The sequence below is a fragment of the Hyla sarda genome, chromosome 12 (assembly GCF_029499605.1).
Source record: "Hyla sarda isolate aHylSar1 chromosome 12, aHylSar1.hap1, whole genome shotgun sequence".
In the NCBI taxonomy this organism is placed as follows: Eukaryota; Metazoa; Chordata; class Amphibia; order Anura; family Hylidae; genus Hyla; species Hyla sarda.
The window spans coordinates 31,935,708-31,960,321 of NC_079200.1; the positions used below are offsets into that span (position 1 = coordinate 31,935,708).

The 24,614-nt window shown below is 45.7% G+C and overlaps 2 protein-coding genes across 2 annotated transcripts in view; one reads left to right on the plus strand and one right to left on the minus strand.

Moving 5' to 3' along the window:
* Positions 1–2,813, minus strand: part of SNX11 (sorting nexin 11) — a 39,532-nt gene extending 36,719 nt beyond the window's left edge. The window contains exon 1 of the mRNA XM_056547992.1: positions 2,522–2,813. The gene's annotated coding sequence lies outside the window, so the exon portion shown is untranslated. The remainder of the gene's footprint in view (positions 1–2,521) is intronic.
* An 88-nt stretch (positions 2,814–2,901) lies between these two features.
* On the plus strand, positions 2,902–24,373 carry CBX1 (chromobox 1). Its single transcript, XM_056547990.1, has 5 exons — positions 2,902–3,060; positions 6,795–6,967; positions 10,956–11,133; positions 23,158–23,252; positions 23,381–24,373. Exons 2-5 carry the CDS (start codon positions 6,855–6,857, stop codon positions 23,523–23,525), a joined length of 531 nt encoding a protein of 176 aa, XP_056403965.1. The 5' UTR covers positions 2,902–3,060; positions 6,795–6,854; the 3' UTR covers positions 23,526–24,373.
* The last annotated feature ends 241 nt before the right edge of the window (positions 24,374–24,614 follow it).

Genomic DNA, 24,614 nt, shown 5'->3' on the forward strand with positions numbered 1-24,614 from the left:
ACCTCACCTCCTCTATATCACTATATATCTATATCCTACTAATACCTCACCTCCTCTATATCCCTATATATATCTCCTAATAATACCTCACCACCTCTATATCACTATATATATCCTACAAATACCTCACCTCCTCTATATCACTATATATATCTCCTCCTAATACCTCACCTCCTCTATATCCCTATATATATCTCCTAATAATACCTCACCTCTTCTATATCACTATCTATATCCTCCTAATACCTCACCTCCTCTATATCCCTATATATATCTCCTAATAATACCTCACCTCCTCTATATCACTATATATCTATATCCTCCTAATACCTCACCTCCTCTATATCCCTATATATATCTCCTCCTAATACCTCACCTCCTCTATATCACTATATATATATATATATATATATATATATATATATATATATATATATATATATATATCCTCCTAATACCTCACCTCCTCTATATCCCTATATATATCCTCCTAATACCTCACCGCCTCTATATCACTATATATATATATATATATATATATATCCTCCTAATACCTCACCTCCTCTATATCCCTATATATATCCTCCTAATACCTCACCTCCTCTATATCACTATATATATATATATATATATATATATATATATATATATATATATATACTCCTAATACCGCACCTCCTCTATATCCCTATATATATACTCCTAATACCGCACCTCCTCTATATCCTCCTAATACCTCACCTCCTCTATATCCCTATATATATACTCCTAATACCGCACCTCCTCTATATCCTCCTAATACCTCACCTCCTCTATATCACACTATATATATATATATATATATATATATATATATATATATATATATATACTCCTAATACCGCACCTCCTCTATATCCCTATATATATATACTCCTAATACCGCACCTCCTCTATATCCTCCTAATACCGCACCTCCTCTATATCCTCCTAATACCTCACCTCCTCTATATCCCTATATATATCCTCCTAATACCTCACCTCCTCTAGATCACTATATAATATATATATATATATATATATATATATATATATATATCCTCCTAATACCCCACCTCCTCTATATCACTATATAGTATATATATATATATATATATATATATATATATATATATATATTTCCTCCTAATACCTCACCTCCTCTATATCACTATATAGTATATATATATATATATATCCTCCTAATACCCCACCTCCTCTATATCACTATATATATATATCCTCCTAATACCTCACCTCCTCTATATCACTATATATATATATATATATATATATATATATATATACTCCTAATACCTCACCTCCTCTATATCACTATATAGTATATATATATATATATATATATATATATATATATATATATATATATCCTCCTAATACCCCACCTCCTCTATATCACTATATATCTATATCCTCCTAATACCTCACCTCCTCTATATCCCTATATATATCCTCCTAATACCTCACCTCCTCTATATCACTATATAGTATATATATATATATATATATATATATATATATCCTCCTAATACCCCACCTCCTCTATATCACTATATATATATTTCCTCCTAATACCTCACCTCCTCTATATCACTATATAGTATATATATATATATATCCTCCTAATACCCCACCTCCTCTATATCACTATATATATATATCCTCCTAATACCTCACCTCCTCTATATCACTATATATATATATATATATATATATATATATATACTCCTAATACCTCACCTCCTCTATATCACTATATAGTATATATATATATATATATATATATATATATATATATATATCCTCCTAATACCCCACCTCCTCTATATCACTATATATATATTTCCTCCTAATACCTCACCTCCTCTATATCACTATATATATATCTCCTCCTAATACCTCACCTCCTCTATATCACTATATATATCTCCTCCTAATACCTCACCTCCTCTATATCACTATATATATCTCCTCCTAATACCTCACCTCCTCTATATCACTATATATCTATATCCTCCTAATACCTCACCTCCTCTATATCACTATATATATATCCTCCTAATACCTCACCTCCTCTATATCACTATATATATCTCCTCCTAATACCTCACCTCCTCTATATCACTATATATATATCCTCCTAATACCTCACCTCCTCTATATCACTATATATATATTTCCTCCTAATACCTCACCTCCTCTATATCACTATATATATATATATATATCCTCCTAATACCCCACCTCCTCTATATCACTATATATATATATATTTCCTCCTAATACCTCACCTCCTCTATATCACTATCTATCTATCTCCTCCTAATACCTCACCTCCTCTATATCACTATATATATATATCCTCCTAATACCTCACCTCCTCTATATCACTATATATATATCCTCCTAATACCTCACCTCCTCTATATCACTGATATCTATCCCTCACAATAGTAGATATATGTATATATAAATGTCTTACCAGACGATAACAACAATCCACGGGTCTGTATCTCTCAGCTGTTTCTCTCCAGTCCACTTCCGGTTCACACGCAGTGCATTCTGGGAAGTGTAGTTTCCACCCTGGCGATCTTTACCTCTCTCTATATATTTTTATACCGATAATAACACGTTCTCGGCCTTTCATTTCCTTTCGTCACTTATGGTCCCCCCCCCGTCGGATCAGCCTCCGGCCCATAATCTCGCTCCCAGAGTTCACTATTCGCGAGTTCGGCGAACGCTGCCGAAACGGGACTACGGCTCCCATGATGCTCCGCGCGGTGGCGCCTGCGCAGTGCTGCGTCTTGGTGGCGGCAGAGCGGAGCCTTTTGTTTGGAGGCGCCATATTTCCAGAACCGGACCGGATCACGTGTACTGGCTGGCCGCGCTGCGCGCCAGTAACGGCTGCCTCGTCCGTTACGTAACGGTCCATCCCCGCCGGAGGCGCCTCCGCAGCTGCAGACCTGAGAGTCCGGGACTCCGCCAGCCGCCTTCCCTACCTCCCTCCCGAGTCTAAGACTGGTAAGATGCCGCCGCCGCCCCCCTTGCGTTAACGTTTGTAGTTTTACTCCTGTGTGAACTGGTGACTTATTGTCTCTCCCCTATAGGGTAAAGGGGGCATGTGTGGGGGGCTTCACTGGAGATCCGCATGGGGTGTAGGTTTATCTAGTGGGGGGGTCAGTGCCATTCATACTCGGTGGGCACAGCTGTGCCAGGCTGCTGGGTATAGTGTATTGCCATGGCAACGTTTTGGGAATTTGCAACTTAGTTTACAAGTGTTACCCACTTCAATGGGCCAAGGCATGGGCTGTGATGTCTCCATGTCCAGGGGGGGTTCAGCTGTGGACTACATGTACCAGCAGGCCATGCGAATGGATCTGGTTTTCTCATATTCACAAGACCAGTGCCACGCTGCTATTTTCAGTGTGGCACCGTATACTTTTAATAAGTAAATTTTTAGACAACCTGGAGCCAAGGGGGCCGTTTCTGCAATTAGTGAGCCTCCAGCTGTTGCAAAATTACAACACCCAGCATTCCCAGACAACCTGGAGCCAAGGGGGGGTGTTTCCAAAATGGTGAGCCTCCAGCTGTTGCAAAACTACAACACCCAGCATTCCCGGACAACCTGGAGCTGAGGGGGGTGTTTCCCAAATGGTGAGCCTCCAGCTGTTGCAAAACTACAACACCCAGCATTCCCGGACAACCTGGGGCCAAGGGGGGTGTTTTCAAAATGGTGAGCCTCCAGCTGTTGCAAAACTACAACACTCAGCCTTCCCGGACAACCTGGAGCCAAGGGGTGTGTTTCCCAAATAGTGAGCCTCCAGCTGTTGCAAAACTACAACACCCAGCATTCCCGGACAACCTGGAGCCGAGGGGGGTGTTTCCCAAATAGTGAGCCTCCAGCTGTTGCAAAACAACACCTAGCATTCCCGGACAGCCTTCGGCTGTCTGGGAATGCTGGGTGTTGTAGTTTTGCAACAGCTGGAGGCTCACTATTTGGGAAACGCTGCCCTAGAAAATAAGTAGCTGTGTTGCCCTTAATACAGTAGGTGCAATAGTAATAATAGGCCGATCAATGTAAAAAAAAAAAATCATCTCCAATATGGGGGTCCAAACCCTGCAGAAGTCTCCCCCATGGTGCGTGTAGTCGCAAGTCCCCCTTAGCATGTTACACCCACTAGCCACACCAGCCTGGAATCCCAAAAATGTAACCTCTGGCTTTAGAGGGTCCGAGAGATAATGGAAAGCTACGGGGTTTTCTCTAGTAACTTCTTGTTTTTGTTAAATAGCAAAATGGGGGAAACAGTTGCAGATAATAAAGCACAATCTAGTATTCTGCATATTTTCTGCCTTTTTTAGTCTAGGTTTCCACTCTTTTCCACCAAAAAATAAATAAAACTTCCCAGTCATTTTGGTGTTTCCCCCATACCCCCCAACTAGTGTGTTTCAGTCCCAGCATTTCCTCCCATTATTTCATCACGTGACTCTTTTTTATTATGGGATTTCTATTGAAGGACTGGCATATTTGATGGTGTTTACTTTTTTTTGCCTCCCTTAAAGTTTTTATTAAAAAGGGAAAGTAAAAGCATGCTGCCATTATACAAAAGTGTGATTGAACCAAAAAGAGTAACAAAATTTTTTGTAAAAATGGCAAGTGGGTTTGGTGTTTTTCCCCCCCCCCCAAAAAAAAAAAAGTAGAAAACTATCCTAAGGCGTTCCTTCTACTTTGGACCTGATCCTGGTCTTCTATTTACTTGTATTGACCTTGGGCTGGGTTCACACCTGCGTTGAGGCTACGTTGCGGATTCCGTTCAGAGTACCAGACGAGAGAGTGCAGCATTTTGTTCTGTTTTGTCTGGTGGACCGCTGCTCATTGGGGTCCGGCTTGCATTGGATCAGTTGGTCCTGGTTTTGGTGTTTTTTTTTTCCCCTCTATTTTTCTGCTCCAATGATAAAGCAGAATAGAACGAACGGTGCAGGTGTGAACACAGCCTAACAAGTGAATTTGCCATTGATTCTATTTGCCATTGCTATTTGCTATTTGCCATTCAACCGTGTTGAAAACCGCATGCATCTACTCTCCATTGAAAATCGTATGCCAAGCTGTATTGCGTCTTGTTCGGTTTTGTCGGTTTTTTTTTCCCATACCCAAAACGTAGCCTACCACGGTTTTTGGTCCGGGTGAAAAACCGTATAGTATTTTTTTTTTTTTTTTTTTTTTTCTTAAAGGAGTAGTCTAGTGGTGACCCAGTAGTGAACAACTTATCACCTATCCTAAGGATAGGGGATAAGTTTGAGATTGCGGGGGTGTGACCGCTGGGGCCCCCTGCGATCTCCTGTACGGAGCCCCGACAGCCCGCGGGAAGGGGGCGTGTCGACCTCCGCACGAAGCGGCAGCCGACACACCCCCTCAATACAACTCTATGGCAGAACCGAAGCGCTGCCTTCGGCAATCTCCAGCTCTGCCATAGAGATGTATTGAGGGGGCGTGTCGGCCGCCGCTTCGTGCGGAGGTCGACACCCGCTATCTGGCCGGAGAGCCTGGCCCCCGTACAGAGAGATCGCAGGGGGCCCCAGCTGTCGGACCCCCCGCGATCTCATACTTATCCCCTATCCTTAGCATAGGGGATAAGTTTTTCACCACTGGACTACCCCTTTAAACATGGGAGTCAATGGGAACCATACAGAACCTTATGTGTGTACAGTTCCATCCAGTTTCCACCATACGGTTTTTTACTTTGCACAGTCATTTTTCTTGGAATGTCAAACGAGTGAAACTTTATTCATAATGGAGTGAAAAGTTTAAAACGTGTGTGTGTGTGTGTATATATATATATATATCATTTAATTTTTTTTTTGTTTAGTTTTGTTTTTTAAAACTGATGCAACTGGCCATCATTTTTAAAACTGTATACAGGTAACAATTTGTACACATGTTTTGATATAGTTTAGTCAGGTTTTGAGGAATCCGTTTTTCTGCAAAAACCTGATACGGGAACTGTATTACAAAACCGTGGTGAAAGGCTGGGTTCACACCACATTTTTGCAATACAGTTCCCGTATCAGGTTTTTGATTTAAAAAAAAAACAAAAAAACGGATTCCTCTAAACTGTGTGAAAACGTGTGTGCAAATTGTTATCCGTATACGGTTTGAAAAATGTTTGGTTGCATCCGTTTTTAAGAAAAAAATAAGTTTTTAACTTTTCACTCCATTATGAATAAAGTTTCACTTGTTTGGTTGAAATTCCAAGAAAAAAAAACTGTGCAAAGTCAAAAACCGGATGGAACCGTACGCACCTGTGGTTCTCTACGCTTCCCATTGACTCCCATGTTAAAAAAAAAAATAATAATAATAATTTATACGTTTCAGTACGGTTTTTCACCCGGACCAAAAAAACCATGGTAGGCTACAGTTTTGGGTACAGGAAAAAAAAAAACGGACAAAACTGTACAAGACGCAAAATGGACACAACCTGATGCATCGTTTGGCATGCGGTTTTCAATACGGTTCAGTACGGTTTTTACGTATACGGGAACTGTATTGCAAAAACGTGGTGTGAACCCGGCCTAAGTCAGACTTGTATAACAGCGCATATGACCACATGTTTCTGTCTGACTAGGAAGCTTTTTCGTAATCGTTCTGGTATGACACATTCTACCCCCCCCCCCCCCCCCCCCCCCCGATTTTTCCCTGTACCATTAATATGTCTTTTTATCGTGTTTTTGAACATTCTTTTTCTCTCTGCACCCTACAGGATCCCCACACGAGTGAAAAACTGGCTGCTTCAGTAGGAAAAAAGCAGAACAAGAAAAAAATGGAAGAAGTCGTGGATGAAGAAGAGGAAGAATATGTGGTGGAAAAGGTTCTGGACCGGAGGGTGGTGAAAGGAAAGGTTGAATATCTTCTGAAGTGGAAAGGATTCTCCGAGTAAGTACGGCTAGGTAACGTAAAGGTGCGATTTGTCACTTCCTCTATTGCAGCAGACTATGAAATGCCTTTTTTTTGTCAGCGTTCACTGTTCTGTTGCTCTTGAGAAATCATTGTATAAATGAGAATACACACAACTGAGGCCATACTGTAGATAGCTGTCCATCGGAGGCTTGTTTGCCTAATCACCCTTTACACCGGTGTTTCCCAACCAGGGTGACCCCAGCTGTTTGCAAAACTACAACTCCCAGCATGCCCGGACAGCCGAAGGCTGTCCGGGCATGCTGGGAGTTGTAGTTTTGCAACAGTTGGAGGCACACTGGTATTGGAAACACCGCCTTAGGGTACGTTCACACGAGCGGATCCCCCAGCGCGTGTTACGCTGCAGGTCTGCCGCCGGAGGACCTCTATATGCTGCCTTTACATGTGCCTGATCAGAGAGGCAATACGCCGCTACGAGCAGACACACTGCGATGTGCGAGTTGCCATATGCAGTATACTTGCACACTCTCGGCCTAGCTCATAGAGCAGGGGGAGCAAGCGTGATGTCTGCGAGTACACCGCGCATGCGCAGCGACTCGCATCGCCTCAATGTTTCTGCTCGTAGCGGCGTATTGCCTCTCCGAGCAGGCACCTGTAAAGGCACCATACAGAGGTCCTTCAGCGGCAGATCCGCAGCGTAATACGCGCTGTGGATCCGCTCGTGTGAACGTACCCTTAGGCTGGCTTCACACCACGTTTTTGCAATACAGTTCCGTATCAGGTTTTTGATTAAAAAGAAAAAAAACGGATTCCTCAAACCCGGACTAAACTGTATCAATACGTGTATACGTTTGTAAAATGTCTGGTTGCATCCGTTTTTAAGAAGAAAAAGGATACGTTTTTAACTTTTCACTCCATTATGAATAAAGTTTTCACTTGTTTGATTGAAATTCCGAGTAAAAAAACTGTGCAAAGTCAATAGGGATCGACCGATATCGTTTTTTTTAGGGCCGATACCGATAATCTTGGGAGGTTAAGGCTGATGACTTATAACGGAACATCGGTATAAGTTATCAGCTATTTATCTCCCATCACCCCCCCCCCCCCCCCCCCAGAGACTGCCACCGCCGCCTACTTCTCTCCCCCTGCCGGTCCTTAGTCCAACCGCTGCCCCATTGCCTCCCTCATCCCCGGCTTTATAATTACCGTATTTATCGGGGTATACCACACACCGGCCTATAACACGCACCCTCATTTTACCAAGGATATTTGGGTAAAAAAAGGTTTTTTTACCCAAATATCCTTGGTAAAATGAGGGTGCGTGTGTGTGCATGCGTATACCCCGATACACCCCCAGGAAAGGCAGGAGGAGAGAGGCCGTCGCTGCCCGCTTTTCTCCCCCTGCCTTTCCTGGGCTCTAGAGCCGTGCTGCCGCCGCTTCTCTCCCCCTGGCTATCTGCGCCGCTGCCCATTCTCTCCCCCTGACTATCGCTGCCGGCGCCGATAGCCAGGGGGAGAGAAGCGGCGTCGGCAATGGGGCAGCTACACTAAAGAAAGCGATGGGCACCGCTGAAATAATGAACGTGGGTGCAAGGAGGTTGCCCAAACATTACACAATTGAAAAAAGGAGAAAAAGACTGGTAACCACAAAAAAATGCCCACCACCATATGTACAAATGAATATAAATATTACTTTATTATAAAAACCACAAAGGGAGAGACCTTTGTGGTTTTTCTAATAAAGTAATATTTATATTCATTTGTACATATGGTGGTGGGCAATGGGGCAGCGGCGCCCATAGCCAGGGGGAGAGAAGGGCCGGCAGCAGGGCTCTAGACCCCAGGGCAGGCAGGGGCAGAGAAGCCGGCAGCGCTGGCGGTCTCTGCACCTGCAAAGCCGCTGCAGATCATTGATTTAAAGCGCCCGCTTTAAATCATTGAACTTCAGCGGCTTATCGTCATATAACACGCAGATAGACTTAAGGCTAAAAAATTTAGCCTAAAAAGTGCGTGTTATGCGCCGATAAATACGGTACCTGTTCCTGGGGTCCGCGTTACTTCTGGCTCCAGCGACGGCCTGAGCTGTCACTGTGCGCACTGAAGGTGACGTCGCGTTAAGGACGTCACTCGTCATTGCACAGCGTAACACAGGACGCCGCAGGAGCCAGAAGTAGCGTGGGCCCCGGGAACAGGTAATTATAGAACCCGGGATGGGGGAGGCAATGGGGCAGCGGCGGTCTCTAGCCAGGGGGGGGGGGGCATTATCGGCGAGGTAATTGCTGATACGTCCAAAATCGTGAATATCGGCCAAACTCATAATCAATACAGTTTTTCACCCGGACCAAAATTGTGGTAGGCTACGCTTTTGGGTACGGGGGAAAAAATGGACAAAACTGTACAGGAAGCAGAATGTACACAACCGGATGCATCTTTTTGCATACAATGTAGAGTCAATGCATACGGTCTTCAATACGGTTCTGCACGGTTTTCAAATTGAAAAAGTATACGTGGTGTGAACCCAGCCTTACACATACAGCTCAGCTTTGCATGCCTGTGTTTTCAATTGGGGGGTGGAGAAGCTGTAGCCAGGCTCCAATATCTTTCTACACATTACAACACCTGGCAATGAATGGGAGTTTGATTCTTCATCTACTTCTACATATTGTCAACAATTTGCAATTTTGAATTTTTTTTTATTTAAGTTGTACCTGGCACTAAAAAATTAAAACTTTTGGCATCTCACAGGGACATGTCTAAAACTTTGGTACTTGGAGTACTGATCAGTAGAATGAGGAAGGAGAAGCACAGGCTTAAAGGGGTACTCCGGTGGAAAACATTATTATTATTATTATTATTATTTATTATATATATATATATATATATATTTTTTTTAAATTAACTGGTACTTCTATTAAAAAATCTTTACCCTTCCCAGTACTTATTAGCAGCTGTATGCTACAGAAGAAATAATTTTTCTTTTTGAATTTCTTTTTTGTGTTGACCACACTGCTCTCTGCTGGACAGTTCCTGATACGGGCATCAGGTGTCAGCAGAGCGCACTGTGGACAAGACAGAGGAGAAACTCAAAAAGAAAAAGCATTTCTTTCTCTAGCATTCAGCTGCTAAAAAGTACTGGAAGGGTAAAGAATTTTTTTTTTTTTTTTTTTTTTTTTTTTTATAAGAAGTAATTTACAAATTTGTTTAAAGGAGAACTCTGGCAAAAATGAACTCATCCCCTATCCAAGGATAGGTCTACTGGTAGATGGCACACGCTCCTTTTATTTCTATAGAAGCGCTGATAATGCCTGAGAGCTGTACTCAGGTCTTTACAGCGCTCCCGTACAAATGAACGGAACGTGTGTTGGGATCGCGGGGGGGGGGGGGGGGGGGGGTTTGGGGGGATGGGCTGTGGTCGGATCCCCTGCGATCAGCTGCTTATCCCCTATCTGGTGGATAGGGGAAAAGTTAATTTTCGTCAGATCTCCTATAGGATTGTAATTTAAAGGGTGAATCTGCATTTGTTGCGAAAATTTCTGCAACTGATTCGTGACCATAAAAATTTGAGCTAATCTATCTGCATAATGGCTTACAGTAGGAAGGGCTGAGCAGATTGATATATAACTTTCTGGACAAAAGACTTAGTATAACTTTGATTGAAATTTTTTTTTTTTATATATATATTCTTATGAGTTTAGTGGAAAGTGTCACACAGTGATAGGAACGCCCACTGGACTCCTAAGCATTGAAAGATCAGAAATGTTAATGAATAAGTTAAAAGTTATATATCTTTAAGGGTAAAGCTACTGTATATCAACCTGCTCAGCACTTGCTGCTCTATAACATAATGCAGATTGCCATTGTAAGGCGACAGGATCCCTTTAAATATCCCGTTCAGGTGAATAAAATAGATTTTCCGCTGCAGCCATTTCTGCAGAGAAGACTTGCTATATGAAGGGGGTGGATTGTTTACAATAGACTCAACTCTGAACTTATCTGCTGTTTGCAGTGAAGACAACACATGGGAGCCAGAAGAGAACTTGGACTGTCCTGATCTCATTGCCGAGTTTCTACAGTCACAGAAAAACGCCCACGAGTCAGAGCGATCGGATGGAAAGCGTAAGGCAGATTCTGATAATGAGATAGCTGCGGGTGAAGAGAGTAAGCCCAAGAAAAAGAAAGAGGAGGTAAGAATATGTAAAGAAACAAAAAGAAAAACAGCTGGAGGCATTTCCCAGCCCGGTGCCTCCAGCTGTTGCATAACTACAACTCATAGCATGCCCGGGCAGCCAGGGTGCCTCCAGCTGTTGCAAAACTACAATTCCTAGCATGCCGGGACAGCCGAAGGCATGCAGGGAGTTGTAGTTTTGCAACAGCGGGAGGCTCCCTGTCGGGAAACACTCATCTACTTCTTTCCCCTGTTTCAGTTTTATTGTCTTTTTTCACATTTTTAAAGAGCAATGGTCACTACATCAATATACCTTGGTCTGAGGCCTGTGAGAAAGAGATGATGACTCTTAAAGGAGAACTTTAGTGTTTCTCTATCGGTTCCATTGGGGGACACAGACCATGGGTGTATGCTGCTGTCTCTAGGAGGTATGACACTATGGCAACAAAAACAGTTGGCTCCTCCCAGCAGGATATACCCGCCTTCAGGCTCTGAGCTAATCAGTTTAAGCTTAGTGTCTGAAGGAGGTGGACGGGTCTGGTTTGCTCCAGACCAGGTCTTCTGTTTTTTGTTTTCCTAGTTAGGGACGTGTTAGTTTTTTATTCCTTTTCTTTTGTTTTCAGGTGGGGACTGCGGTTCCCCGTTTCCCCATTGCAAGTGAGGGGGCACAGACATTGCGTATATGCGCTGTTAACACCCCCTCGCCAACGGTCAGCACTTGGGTGGTACCTCATGGGTCCGGGTCCCCCTATTTACCTGCTCGCCTTGCTCGCGCATAGCAGCCAGGCGTGATACAGGTAACTAAAGCTGACTGAAGACTCCTTTAGGTAAGTTCTTCTGACTGAGTTAAGTACTTTCCCCCCCCCCCCCCCCCCTTTTTTCTCCATAGGTACGAACTCGCAACCTGTTTTGGCTCACCTACACTTTATGGGCTAGCCTATGCAAGGGCTGTACTTTGTTCTGGGGGAGCAGTGGCACCTGAGGGGGCATTTTTTATGGGGCACTACACTTATATGTGTGTGTGTGTGTGTGTGTGTGTGTGTGTGTGTGTGTGTGTGTGTGTGTGTGCTTGGTGCACTTCACTTATATGTGTGTGCTTGTGCTACTATGTCAGCGCCTTATATGCGGCTGTCCGCACCGGTTTACTTTTGTTTTGTTGGCAGCGCTGATAGCCACGGCGCTGCCTTGAGCCGGGCGCTTCAGCGCCGGCTTACTTTCTCTTTCACCGGCAGTCTTTGTCCGCCCGCTCTCTTCCCCTGGGCGCATAAACGGCCGTCAGGTGCGTTCGGGACAAGGAGCGGGCGCCATGACAGTTCTTTAAGGCAGTCTATAGCTCCGCCCACAGGGCTAGGAGCTCTCAGAGGCGCGAAGCAGCCTCCAATCAGCGCCGTGGGCGCGATTTTCAGTTAGGAGTCAGTTAGTGAGCGCCTTGCTTCAGGCACGCCCCTTTCTTCCTATCGGCTGGCCTGTTCACTCTCTTTCTAGCTGCTCAGAGCGAGTTCTCCTCACTGCAGCTGACAGGGGACACAGACTAGGGTGAGAAAGTTCTTAGCTCCCTTTTTTTTCTTTCTACATTATGTCCGTATCCAGAGCTGTTCCTTCCTCTCTACAGAAACCTGAAACTTCTGTGACTTACTATCTCTGTAAGCACTGTAATACCAAGATGTCTGGCTCTGCTGAGCCCACTTGCCCTGCCTGCTCCACCAGACCCCCTGGTACCCCCTGATGTCCCTTCGGTCCCGGTGGGTTCAGCCGCTCCACCAGTCTGGGTTTCTTCTCTATTCCAGTATATGGCTGACTTGACCAAAGTCTCCCGTTCGGTGGCTGAGGCCTCCCGGGAAGTGGTGTCCGCCTTGAAGGGGTCTTCCCTGCGCAGGACCTCTGGAAGGGCTCGTTCCTCGTCTCCACATACTTCATGCTCTCACAAGTGTTTTAGGGGTGCCTCGTCTGACTCTTCCATTGAGTCTTCAGATAGACGGGAGCGTTTCCCTCGTGGGTCCCGCCCCGTGGGTCCCTCTAGAGGACGTTCTCGGAGTCGCCGCTCTGCCATGCCAGAGCCGCGTACTCGGTCAGGGTCGCCCCCCTCCAGGACTGCCTCTACTCATTCTCATTCCCCTGGTGAACTGGTGGACGAGACTTCCGAGCCAGCATCTGACTCAGAGGACCGCTCGGACTCAATTGCAACGGTGAACTCTTTGGTGACAGCCCTAAGAGACACCTTTCACTTAGAGGACCCAGGACTTTGTCACTAAGGTGGTTTCCCCTCCCTCAATTTCCCGGATCTCTAAGGCGACTACACTGCCTCTGGCAGATGCCGCTGCCTTCAAGGATCCCACGGATAAGAAGGTAGAATCCTTAGCGAAGTTTGCCACTGAAGCAGCTGGCTCTTCTCTTCTTCCCATCTTCGCCTGGACATGGGTGTCCAAGGGCCTGGCAGAGTGGTGCCAAAAGCTCCACCAGGATATCTTAGCGGGATCCCCCCCCAGAGGATCTATCTGCTCTGGCTCTCCAATGCTCTAAAGCTGGGGGCTTCCTGTGCACATCTTCCATGTGGGCAGCCCGTTGTTCTGCTTTTGCTGTGGGTCACCTAGCGGCTCTCCGCAGCTCTGTGGCTTAAAGGTTGGATGGCGGATTCCGCTTCCAAAAGGTCTCTCACTGAGCTTCCCTTAACGGGCGGCCATCTTTTTGGCAAACGCCTTGATGAAATTATCTCTGAGGCAATGGGAGGTAAGAGTTCCTTGATACCTCAAAATAAGGCTCGCCCTACTTCCCAAAGCCCTTTTCCTTTCGGACCTCTGGCTCGAGCAAAGGGTCTGGGCAGGCGCCCTCGCGGGACAGGAAGGATCCCTCGTTCCGGCCACGCCCATCTGGGAAGTCAGACTCCAACCGGTCCGGCCGCTTTGCGCCCAAATCAGGCAACCGCAAGCCCACTTCTGCATGAATTGAGGCCCCCACCCGCGGTTTCTTCTCAGGTGGTAGGTCGTCTCTTGTTTTTTAGAGACATTTGGACCTCTCACATTCAGGACTCTTGGGTCAGGGATGTGGTGTCAAACGGTTACCGGATCGAATTCGCCTCCCTTCCGAGGGATCGCTTTTTTCGCTCCCGGGCTCCCCGGTCTCCTCCTCTGGCGAAGCAATTTCGAGCGGCTCTCCAGTCTCTGCTTCTTCAGGGGGTTATTGTTCCCGTTCCTCCACGGGAACAGTTTTGGGGTTTCTATTCAAATCTTTTTGTGGTTCCCAAGAAGGACTGTTCTGTGCGTCCAATTTTGGACCTCAAGCGTCTCAACCATCACCTTCTCATCCGCCACTTCCGAATGGAATCTCTCCGTTCGGTGGTGGCGTCCCTGGAACAAGGGGAGTTCCTTTCATCAGTGGACATCAAGGATGCCTACCTCCATTTGCCAATATTCCCAGGCCATAATCGGTACCTCCGCTTTGCGGTTCCAAAGGGGCACTTTCAATTTGTAGCTCTCCCCTTCGGTCCTTGCGCCAGTGATGGGCATGTTACGGTCGAGGTGAATCTCGTGCTACCCTATCTGGACGACCTTCTCATCAAGGCTCCAACCAGAGCCCAGACTCTGGAGAATCTGGACATCACTCTCCACACTCTGACTCGCTTCGGGTGGATGGTCAACTGGGACAAGTCAGTCCTCCGCCCTACCCAGTCTCTAACCTTCCTGGGACTTCAATTCGACACTGCCTCTGCCCGGATTTGTTTTCCGCCAGACAAACGTCTGGTACTCCGGTCGGGGGTCCACTCCCTTCGGTCCCGGGTATCAGTCTCCATCTGCACTTGTATGGAAGTCCTGGGTCGGATGGTGGCAACTATGAAGGCCGTACCCTTTGTCCAGTTTCATTACCGCCCCCTTCAACTGGCGACTCTTTCTCGATGGAACAGGTATCCTCTGTCCCTCGATCGTCAGATTGTTCTCCCTCGCAGGGTCAGTCAGTCTCTGCTCTGGTGGCTCCGCTCCCCCCTTCTTCTCCAAGGGCGGTTGTTTCTTCCCCTTCACTGGCAGGTTGTTACAACGGATGCCAGCCTGTCGGGCTGGGGCGGCGTGTTCAGGGATTGGACGGTTCAGGGACTCTGGTCTCCCTAGGAGACCCTTCTTCTGATAAACATATTAGAATTACGGGCGATTCTCCTTTGTCGTCTTCATTTGGAGTCCCGTCTTCAGTCCCATCCTGTCCGCGTTCAGTCGGACAACGCCACGGCCGTGGCGTACATAAATCGGCAGGGCAGCACTCGCAGCTCGACAGCCATGGCCGAGGTGACCAAGAGTCTCACCTGGGCGGAGAGCAAGGTTCTGGACATTTCGGCGATTCACATTCCGGGGGTGCTCAAATGGGAAGCGGACTTCCTCAGTCGGTCCTCACCCGACCCAGGCGAGTGGTCTCTACATCCAGAGGTCTTCGCACAACTCTGCGACCTCTGGTGCATTCCGGACGTGGACCTCTTCGCGTCAAGGCACAATCGGAAGATCCTTCCTTTTGTGTCCAAGTCCCGGGACCCTCAGGCTCTGGCCGTGGACACCCTAGTGATTCCGTGGGCGGGGTTTGCCCTACCCTATCTGTTCCCTCCTCTTCCGCTCCTTCCCAGGGTGCTGAGGAAGCTCAAGGCAGAGGACGTCCCCACCATTCTGGTAGCTCCAGATTGGCCCCGAAGGTCGTGGTACGCCGACGTAGTCAGGCTCCTGGACGACACTCCACTGCGCCTTCCGCTCCGTCCGGACCTGCTCTCTCAGGGTCCTCTTTGCCACCCCAATTTACGGTTGCTGCATTTGACGGCGTGGCGGTTGAGACCGCGGTTTTGAGGGCCCGCAGGTTCTCTTCCCAAGTCATTCACACCATGCTCAAGGCTCGTAAGCCCTCCTCTGCAAGAATTTACCACCGTACTTGGCGGTCTTATTTTCGTTGGTGTGAAGCTCAAGACTTCTCCCCGGTAACCTTCTCGGTTCCCAGTCTTCTCTCCTTTTTGCAGTCAGGGTTGGAACTAGGGTTGTCTCTCAGTTCCCTTAAAGGTCAGGTTTCGGCCCTTACTGTTGTTTTCCAGCGGCCCCTGGCTTCTAATTCTCATGTCCGGACTTTCCTTCAAGGAGTGACGCATGCTGTTCCTCCTTATCGGTCACCCTCTCCCCCTTGGGACTTGAATTTGGTTCTGAGTGCCCTCCAGGGTGCACCCTTTGAGCCCCTTAGAGAGGTGTGTCTCCGCCTCCTTTCTTGGAAAGTGGCGTTTCTTGTTGCTATTACCTCCATCCGGAGGGTGTCTGAATTGGCAGCTCTCTCCTGCCGTTCTCCGTTTCTGGTGATCCACCAAGACAAGGTTGTTTTCCGGCCAGATCCCTCCTTTTTGCCTAAGGTGGTTTCGGCCTTTCATCTCAATGAGGACATTGTCCTCCCGTCTTTTTGTCCTGCTCCTTCTCATCCTAAGGAGCGCTTACTACACAAGCTGGATGTAGTTCGGGCTGTTCGGTCTTATCTCTCCATCACTTCTTCGTTTCGTCAGTGTGATTCCTTTTTCGTCCTTACGGAAGGACGTCGCAAGGGACAACCCGCTTCTAAGGCCACCATTTCTCGGTGAATTCGGTCTGTCATTTCGGAGGCCTATCGCTGTAAGGGGAAGATTCCTCCTTTCAGGGTTGTGGCTCATTCTACCCGTTCTTTTGGGGCATCCTGGGCTTTCCAGAATAGAGCCTCGGCCTCGCAGATTTGCAAGGCGGCTACCTGGTCGTCTTTGCACACTTTCTCTAGGTTTTACCGAGTTCATACCTTCGCATCGGCTGATGCTAGTCTGGGCCGTAAAGTGTTGCAGGCGGCAGTGGAATGGCCGTCTGCCTGAATGCTTATCTGCCCACCCAAGGGATGGCTTTGGTACGTCCCACGGTCTGTGTCCCCCCAATGGAACCGATAAAGAAAAGGAGATTTTTTTTTTTTTTAACACTTACCGTAAAATCTTTCTCGAAGTATCCATTGGGGGACACAGCTCCCACCCTTTGGGGATTTTCCTTTGTTCTCTGTCTGAGGGTGTGTTCAGTTATGTTTTTTTTTCTTCTGGTTCTCGGACAGTTTTGGGTTTTTCTTGACCTGTTAGTCTCCTCCTATTGCTCTGGAACTTAAACTGATTAGCTCAGAGCCTGAAGGCGGGTATATCCTGCTGGGAGGAGCCGACTGTTTTTGTTGCCATAGTGTCATACCTCCTAGAGACAGCAGCATACACCCATGGTCTGTGTCTCCAATGGATCCTTCGAGAAAGAGATTTTACGGTAAGTGTTAAAAAATCTCCTTATGCCCTGGCTGCCGGAAATTTTTTTTTATTTAAAGCATCAGATCCTACAAAAATAAGTTACTCAGTACCTAATCCTGACCATGTACATCTAATTTTATGCCTCTTTCACCTATATTTATTATAAGAAAAAAAAAACTTTTTCATTAGCTCAGTGTTAGAAATCCTCTCAGGGGAAGGAGGTGTGTCTGTCCTTGTGGTGGGAGGTGATTGGTGTTTAATGGGAGGAGGCATGTCCGTCCTTGTGGTGGGTGGTGATTGGTGTTTTTAGTGGGAGGGGGTGTGTCCCTTGGGGGGGTTGAGTGGTGGAAGGTAAGTTAATATTTAACCCCTTAAGGACGCAGGGTTTTTGCATTTTCATTCTTTCCTCTTCACCTTCTAAAAATCATAACGCTTTCAATTTTGCACGTAAAATTCCATATGATGGCTTATTTTTTTGCGCCACCAATTCTACTTTACAGTGACATTAGTCATTTTACCCAAAAAATTTCATTTGTAAATTTTGGGGGCTTCCGTTTCTACGCAGTGCATTTTTTGGTAAAAATGACACCTTATCTTTATTCTGTTGGTCCATACGGTTAAAATGATACCCTACTTATATAGGTTGGATATTGTCGTACTTCGGAAAAAATTATAACCACATGCAGGAAAATTTATACGTAAAAAATTGTCATCTTCTGACCCCTATAACTTTTTGTTTATTTTTTTGCGTACGGGCCGCCGGTATGAGGGCTAATTTTTTGCGCCGTGTTCTGAAGTTTTTATCTGTACCATTTTTATATTGATCGGACTTTTTGATCGCTTTTTATAAATTTTTTCATGATTCAGTGACCAAAAATGTGCTATTTTGGACTTTGGAATTTTTTTGCGTGTACGCCATTGACCGTGCGGTTTAATTTAACTATATATTTTTATAGTTCGGACATTTCAGCATGCGGCGATACCACATGTTTATTTTACAGTTTTTTTTTTTAGTTTTTTTTTATGGGAAAAGTGGGGTGATTCAAACTTATTAGGGAAGGGGTTAAATTACCTTTTTGTTAACTTTTTGTTTTTCACTTTTAATTTTTTTTGCAGTGTTATAGCTCCCATAGGAGCACACACTGATCTCTTATGCTGATCCCTGCAAAGCCATAGCTTTGCACGGATCAGCGAGATAGGGGCTCGATTGCTCAGGCTTGGAGCAATCAAACCCCGATCGGACGCCGTGGAGACGGGTAAGGAGAGCTCTGCTTGCGTCCTAGCTGATCAGGACATCGCGATTTTATCGCAATGTTCCGATTAGCCCGACTGAGCTGCCGAGAAGCGTTTACTCACCCTTTCAGACGCGGCGGTCAACTTTGATCGCGGCGTCCGAAGGGTTAATAGCGCGCGGCACAATGATTGGTGCCGCACGCTATTAGCCCAGGGCCCCAGCTATCATTAGCAGCCGGGACCGACCCGGTATGATGCGGGGTCACGCCCTACGTCCTTAAGAGGTTAATTTTTATTCTGGCATCCTGGGCATAAGGGATGCAAATAGTTTTTCACTGGAGTTCTCCTTTTAATGTAGTAGGGTCTATTTACACACACCACAATTTCAATTATGCAAATTTAGAATAATTTAATTTACATAAATGTATTGCCTGTACTAAGACACTATTCACACTGTTAGTAGTGTACAGCTGAAGTATTCTTAAGGAAGATTCCTGGTGTATAATGCAGACGGAAGGTTTGTTGCCCATAATATCCCCCCACCCCACCCCCTCTATAGCAAATATGCCCTCGCTTCTCACAGCTGCCAGGCTGGGAGGGGACAGCAAGGAGAGGCTATGTTGTAAGCAATCTCCAGCGCACATCCATAGAGGCAGGCTCCCCGCACACAGGATGCCTGCATACTTCACACTGTTATCATAGACCTGATCTGTGCTGCTTATATTGGGAGAGGGGGTACCCTGTGTTAATGATCTATTGAGTGTGGGGGAGTGCTATAGGTCTACATCCTGCAGCAGCACTGGCTCTCTAAACCAGTGTTTCCCAACCAGGGTGCCTGCAGCTGTTGCAAAACTACAACTCCCAGCATGCCCGGGCAGCCAACGGCTGTCCGGGCATGCTGGGAGTTGTAGTTTAGCAACAGCTGCAGGCACCCCGGTTGGGAAACACTGATCTAAACAGAAGGCTTCTACTAGGGATCGACCAATTATCGGTATGGCCGATAATCACGATTTTGGGCATTATCGGTATCTGCAATTACCTTGCCGATAAGCAGATAATGCCCCACCGCACCGCGTCGCACCCCCACCGTAGTGCTGGGCGGTATACCGGTATGGATTTTTGCCCATACCGCTATACCGGTCGGGCCCCTCCCCCACCCTCCGAGTCAATAAAAATAAACTTACCCGTAATGGGGGTGGTCCGGGCCATCCATCCTTCCTGTAGTGTCTGGCGGCATTCCGGGTGGAGGGTGCACCGGTACGGGCTGTCCTTCTCCCGGGGTCATCTTCTCCACTCCGGGCAGGCTCCGGCCTAGTACACTGCATAGACGCCGCTACGCCGTGACGTCAGGTGCGTCGCTGCGCAGCGGCGTCCATGCAGCGTACTAGGCCGGAGCCTGCCCGGCGTGGAGAAGATGACCCCTGGAGAAGGACAGCCCGTACCGGTGCACCCTTCACCCGGAACGCCCCCGGACACTACAGGAAGGAAAAATGGATGGCCCGGACCACCCTGACAGGTAGGGGGAGAGAAGCGGGTGGTGGCGGCGCCCGCTTTAAATCAATGACCTGCAGCGGTGTCGAGGGGGGATAAATAGCCGATAACTTATACCGGAATATCTGTATAAGTTATCGGCTATCGGCCCTAACCTCCACAGATTATCGGTATCAGCCCTAAAAAACGATATCGGTCGATCCCTAGCTTCTACCACCCAGCTTTACTATGTTCCAGCCGTGTTTCACCATTTCCTGCACTTCTACTGCATGCAATTGGAAGTGCAGGACTGGTGTGTATGAAAGAATAAAACACGGCTTATACAACTTGTGATCGGTGAAGGGATGGTTGGGGGTAGAGATGAGCGAACTTACAGTAAATTCGATTCGTCACGAACTTCTCGGCTCGGCAGTTGATGACTTATCCTGCATAAATTAGTTCAGCTTTCAGGTGCTCCCGTGGGCTGGAAAAGGTGGATACAGTCCTAGGAGACTCTTTCCTAGGACTGTATCCACCTTTTCCAGCCCACCGGAGCACCTGAAAGCTGAACTAATTTATGCAGGATAAGTAATCAACTGCCGAGCCGAGAAGTTCGTGACAAATCGAATTTACTGTAAGTTCGCTCATCTCTAGTTGGAGGCCTTGAAGCCCAATGTATCCAACGAAATACAAGGGAAATGTCAGCTTACTCCCTGTCCTCCTGGAGGGGCGCACAGCATACTAATAGGTGCAGCGAGGTACATCGAATACAGGAGAGGAAGAAATCCAGCGCTCAGGTGAGGGTCCTGTGTAAAAACTTTCGTTTATTTAGGATTGACTAAAATAACGACCACCCCCCCCTACACACACACACACACAGGACACTTGATTGAGGGCTGGATTTCTTCTTCACCTGTATTAGATCTGCCCCATTTTGAAAACAGCTCTTAACCCCTTAAGGACCAAGCCAATCTTAACCTTAAGGACCAGGCCAATTTTATTTTTGCATTTTCGTTTTTTCCTCCGTAACTTTTTTACATTTACATCTACAGACCCATATATGGGCTTTTTTTTTATTTTTTATTTTTTTTTTGCGTGACCAATTGTACTTTGTAATGAAACCGCTCATTTTACCATAAAATGTACAGCGAACCCAAAAAAAAGTATTTTTTCAGGGAGGAAATTTAAATGAAAACCACAATTTTGCACATTTTTGAAGGTTTCGTTTTTGCACTGTACAATTTACAGTAAAAATGACGTGTTCTTTATTCTGTGGGTCAATATGATTAAAATGATACCCATGGCTAGATACTTTTATATTTTTGTACCGCTTAAAAAAAAAAAAAAAACTTTGTACAAAATCAGTAATTTAAAATTGCCCTATTTTGACAACCTATAACTTTTTTTTCATTTTTCTGTATATAGGGCGGTGTGGGGCTCCTTTTTTGTGCCGTCATCTGTACTTTTTATCAATACCACATTTGCACATATAAAACTTTTTAGATAATATATTAAAACATTTTTGGAATAAAATGTGATTAAAAAAAAGCCGCATTTCATGATTCTTTTTATTTAAGTTTACGCCGTTCACCGTACAGAATCATTAACATTATATTTTGATAGTTCGGACATTTATGCACGCGGCCATACCAAATATGTTTTATATATTTTATTTTTATTTTTTTAAATGTAAGCTTTTTGGGGGTAAAATGGGGAAAAACTGACAATTGTCATTTTTATTGGGGGAGGTGATTTTAAACTTTACTGTTTGTTTTTACATTTTTCAACTTTTTTTTTTTAACACTTTTTATGTCCCCATAGGGGACTATCTATAGCAATCATTTGATTGCTAATACTGTTCAGTGCTATGCATAGGACATAGCACTGATCAGTATGATCGGCGATCTTCTGCTCTGGTCTGCTCGATCTCAGACCAGAGCAGAAGACATCGGGAGATGGACGGAGGCAGGTGAGGGGACCTCCGTCCGCCATTACAGATGATCGGATCGCCGCGGCAGTGCTGCAGGAAATCCGATCATCTATTTTAACATGCACATTGCTGCAGATGCTGTGATCTGTACTGATCACGGCATCTGACGGGTTAATGGCAGACATCCGCGCGATCACGGATGTTGGCCATTACCGGCGGGTCCCGGCTGCTGATAGCAGTCGGAACCTGCCGTGTATGACGCGAGCACCCCTCCGATGCTCACGGTCATGCACAGGACTTAAACGTACGTCCTGGTGCGCAAAGTACCGCCAAGCCAGGATGTATATTTACGTCCATGGTCGTTAAGGGGATAAAGAAGTCTTGTGGTGAAAAACTACCTGCAGGATTGGGGGTAAGTTTTAGATTGCGGGCCCCCACGATCTCCTGTATGGAACCCCAGCTCTCCCCGGGAGCAGAGTCATGACCCCCGCCTGAAGAAGGGGCCACTATGCCTCCTCCATATAGCTCTATGGGAGAGCCGAAGATAGCTGAACAACTCTCCCATAGAGATATGGAGGGGTCGTGACGTGCTGTGGGGCCTCACCAGTCGGACCCCCTGCAATCTAGAACTTTTCTCATCCTGCAGATAGTTTTTCCCCTCAAGACTTCTCCTATAATAGAGAGATCTATATCTGGATACAATAATGCAGTACACTATTCCTATACAAATAAACATACAGGTGGAGATTTATCAAAACCTGTCCAGAGGAAAAGTTGTAGTTGCCCATAGCAACCAATCAGATCGCTTCTTTAATTTTGCAGAGGCCTTGTTAAAAATGAAAGCAGCGATCTGATTGGTTGCTATGGGCAACTGGGCAACTTTTCCTCTGGACAGGTTTTGATAAATCTCCCCCACAGAGCGCACTCAATCAGGTGAATGGGGGCAGTATATTTACTGTATGTACAAGTACCTGTCAGGTGACAAGCAAGAGGACAGTCAGTTACAGGGCAATGATATCACACAAACTATGGTGATGATTTTACATGCAATTCATTTTCTCCCTATTGTAAGCCATGTCTTTAGACCTCTGAAATGCAGCTATAGTGTCTAAGTACCTTGTGGTGTAAGTATTCTACATTAGCGAACACTCTCCTCCCTACTACAGGTTGAGAAGCCTCGTGGTTTTGCTCGAGGATTAGATCCAGAGAGGATTATCGGAGCCACAGACTCCAGCGGAGAGCTGATGTTCCTGATGAAATGGTAAGTGTTGTCTGTTCTGCGTATGGATCTCATTATTGGCAGTATATAAGAGAATATGACTCTTTTGCTTACTATATTCATTTAGTTCACCAAACAGTAATGTTATCTTTCTTACAAATAACCTACAGGAAAAGTTCAGACGAAGCTGATCTCGTCCCAGCAAAAGAAGCCAATGTGAAGTGTCCCCAAGTGGTGATTTCATTCTACGAGGAACGGTTGACGTGGCATTCCTACCCAACAGAGGAAGAAGACAAAAAGGAAGACAAGAACTAAAGGCCACACAAAGCGGTTATTAATAGGGATGAATGGTGGGTCCTATGGCAGAGGGAAGAGGGTGGGAGGACCCCTACAGGATCCAGTCTTTCCTGCAGCCAAAAAGATGTTTTATATGTAACGCCCAGGAGACACTGCACCTTATGCCCCCGCTCCTCCTCCTCCTCACTAGTGTTACAAACTCTGCATTTTTACCAAGTAGCATGTATTGTTTGGCTATTAGTGATATCTGTCAAAAAAAGACATTGGGTTACTCAGGGTGGGTGGGGGAGAACTTTTGTTTTTTTAATTTTTTAATCTTTGAACGAAGAAAGGAAAACATGTTGCCAAAAGATAAAGTTGTTGCAATGTGTTATTGTCACCGTTCAGTGTTTGGCTGCTTCCCGGGGGCATTGACTTTGCCACCATTCAGGCAGCTGCAAGGACCTCACAAGACAGACATGCTACCTAATAGATGAGGGAGTTAGCACGTTCCTTCATCTATTTGTTTGAAATTGGGGGGGTCCGTTTTTAAGGGATGGTATGGGCAAATTGTGAATTTTTAAAGTTACTGGGAGATGGTGCTGTCCATGTGAATCTTATTTTTTTTATTTTTTTTCTCATGTATCTCCTCAACGTCTCGAGCAGGAAGCCTTAGGTAGCCAGTATTCTGAAGATAGCGGGTTACATAGGAGCTGCTGCTTTCTTGTATAAACCTGTCATTTGTAGTTTCTTTTTTTCTTTATTTTAATTTTTTTCTACAGTAGCATGTGTTTTAGGTTTTGTGCAAACTTTTATCATATGTAAAGTAAAATTTAGACAGCATTTTTGTCAGTCAGTTGTCCTAATAAAACTTTTAGATTTATAAATACTTCTCTTTTGCCTCTTTCATTAGCTGCAGTTTCAGAATCTACTCTCACAGTAAAAGTATGAATAGCCGGCACTCACCACATCTTCATAATGTCTTCTTTATTAATACTCAAACATTTTCGGGGAGGACAAACGGGTGTACAGCAAGTAAGGCTGCGTTCACACGGCTGTCTAGACCCATCTCCTTCTTCTCGCGTCAAAAAAAAAAAAAAAAACTGATGCAAACGGATGATATCTGTT

Coding starts and splice junctions, on each gene's coding strand:
- CBX1 (XM_056547990.1), top strand. CDS start 6,855: ATGGAAGAAGTCGTGGATGAAGAAGAGGAAGAATATGTGGTGGAAAAG. Junction 6,968..10,955: donor AAGTGGAAAGGATTCTCCGA/GTAAGTACGGCT, acceptor TGCTGTTTGCAG/TGAAGACAACACATGGGAGC. Junction 23,253..23,380: donor CTGATGTTCCTGATGAAATG/GTAAGTGTTGTC, acceptor AATAACCTACAG/GAAAAGTTCAGACGAAGCTG.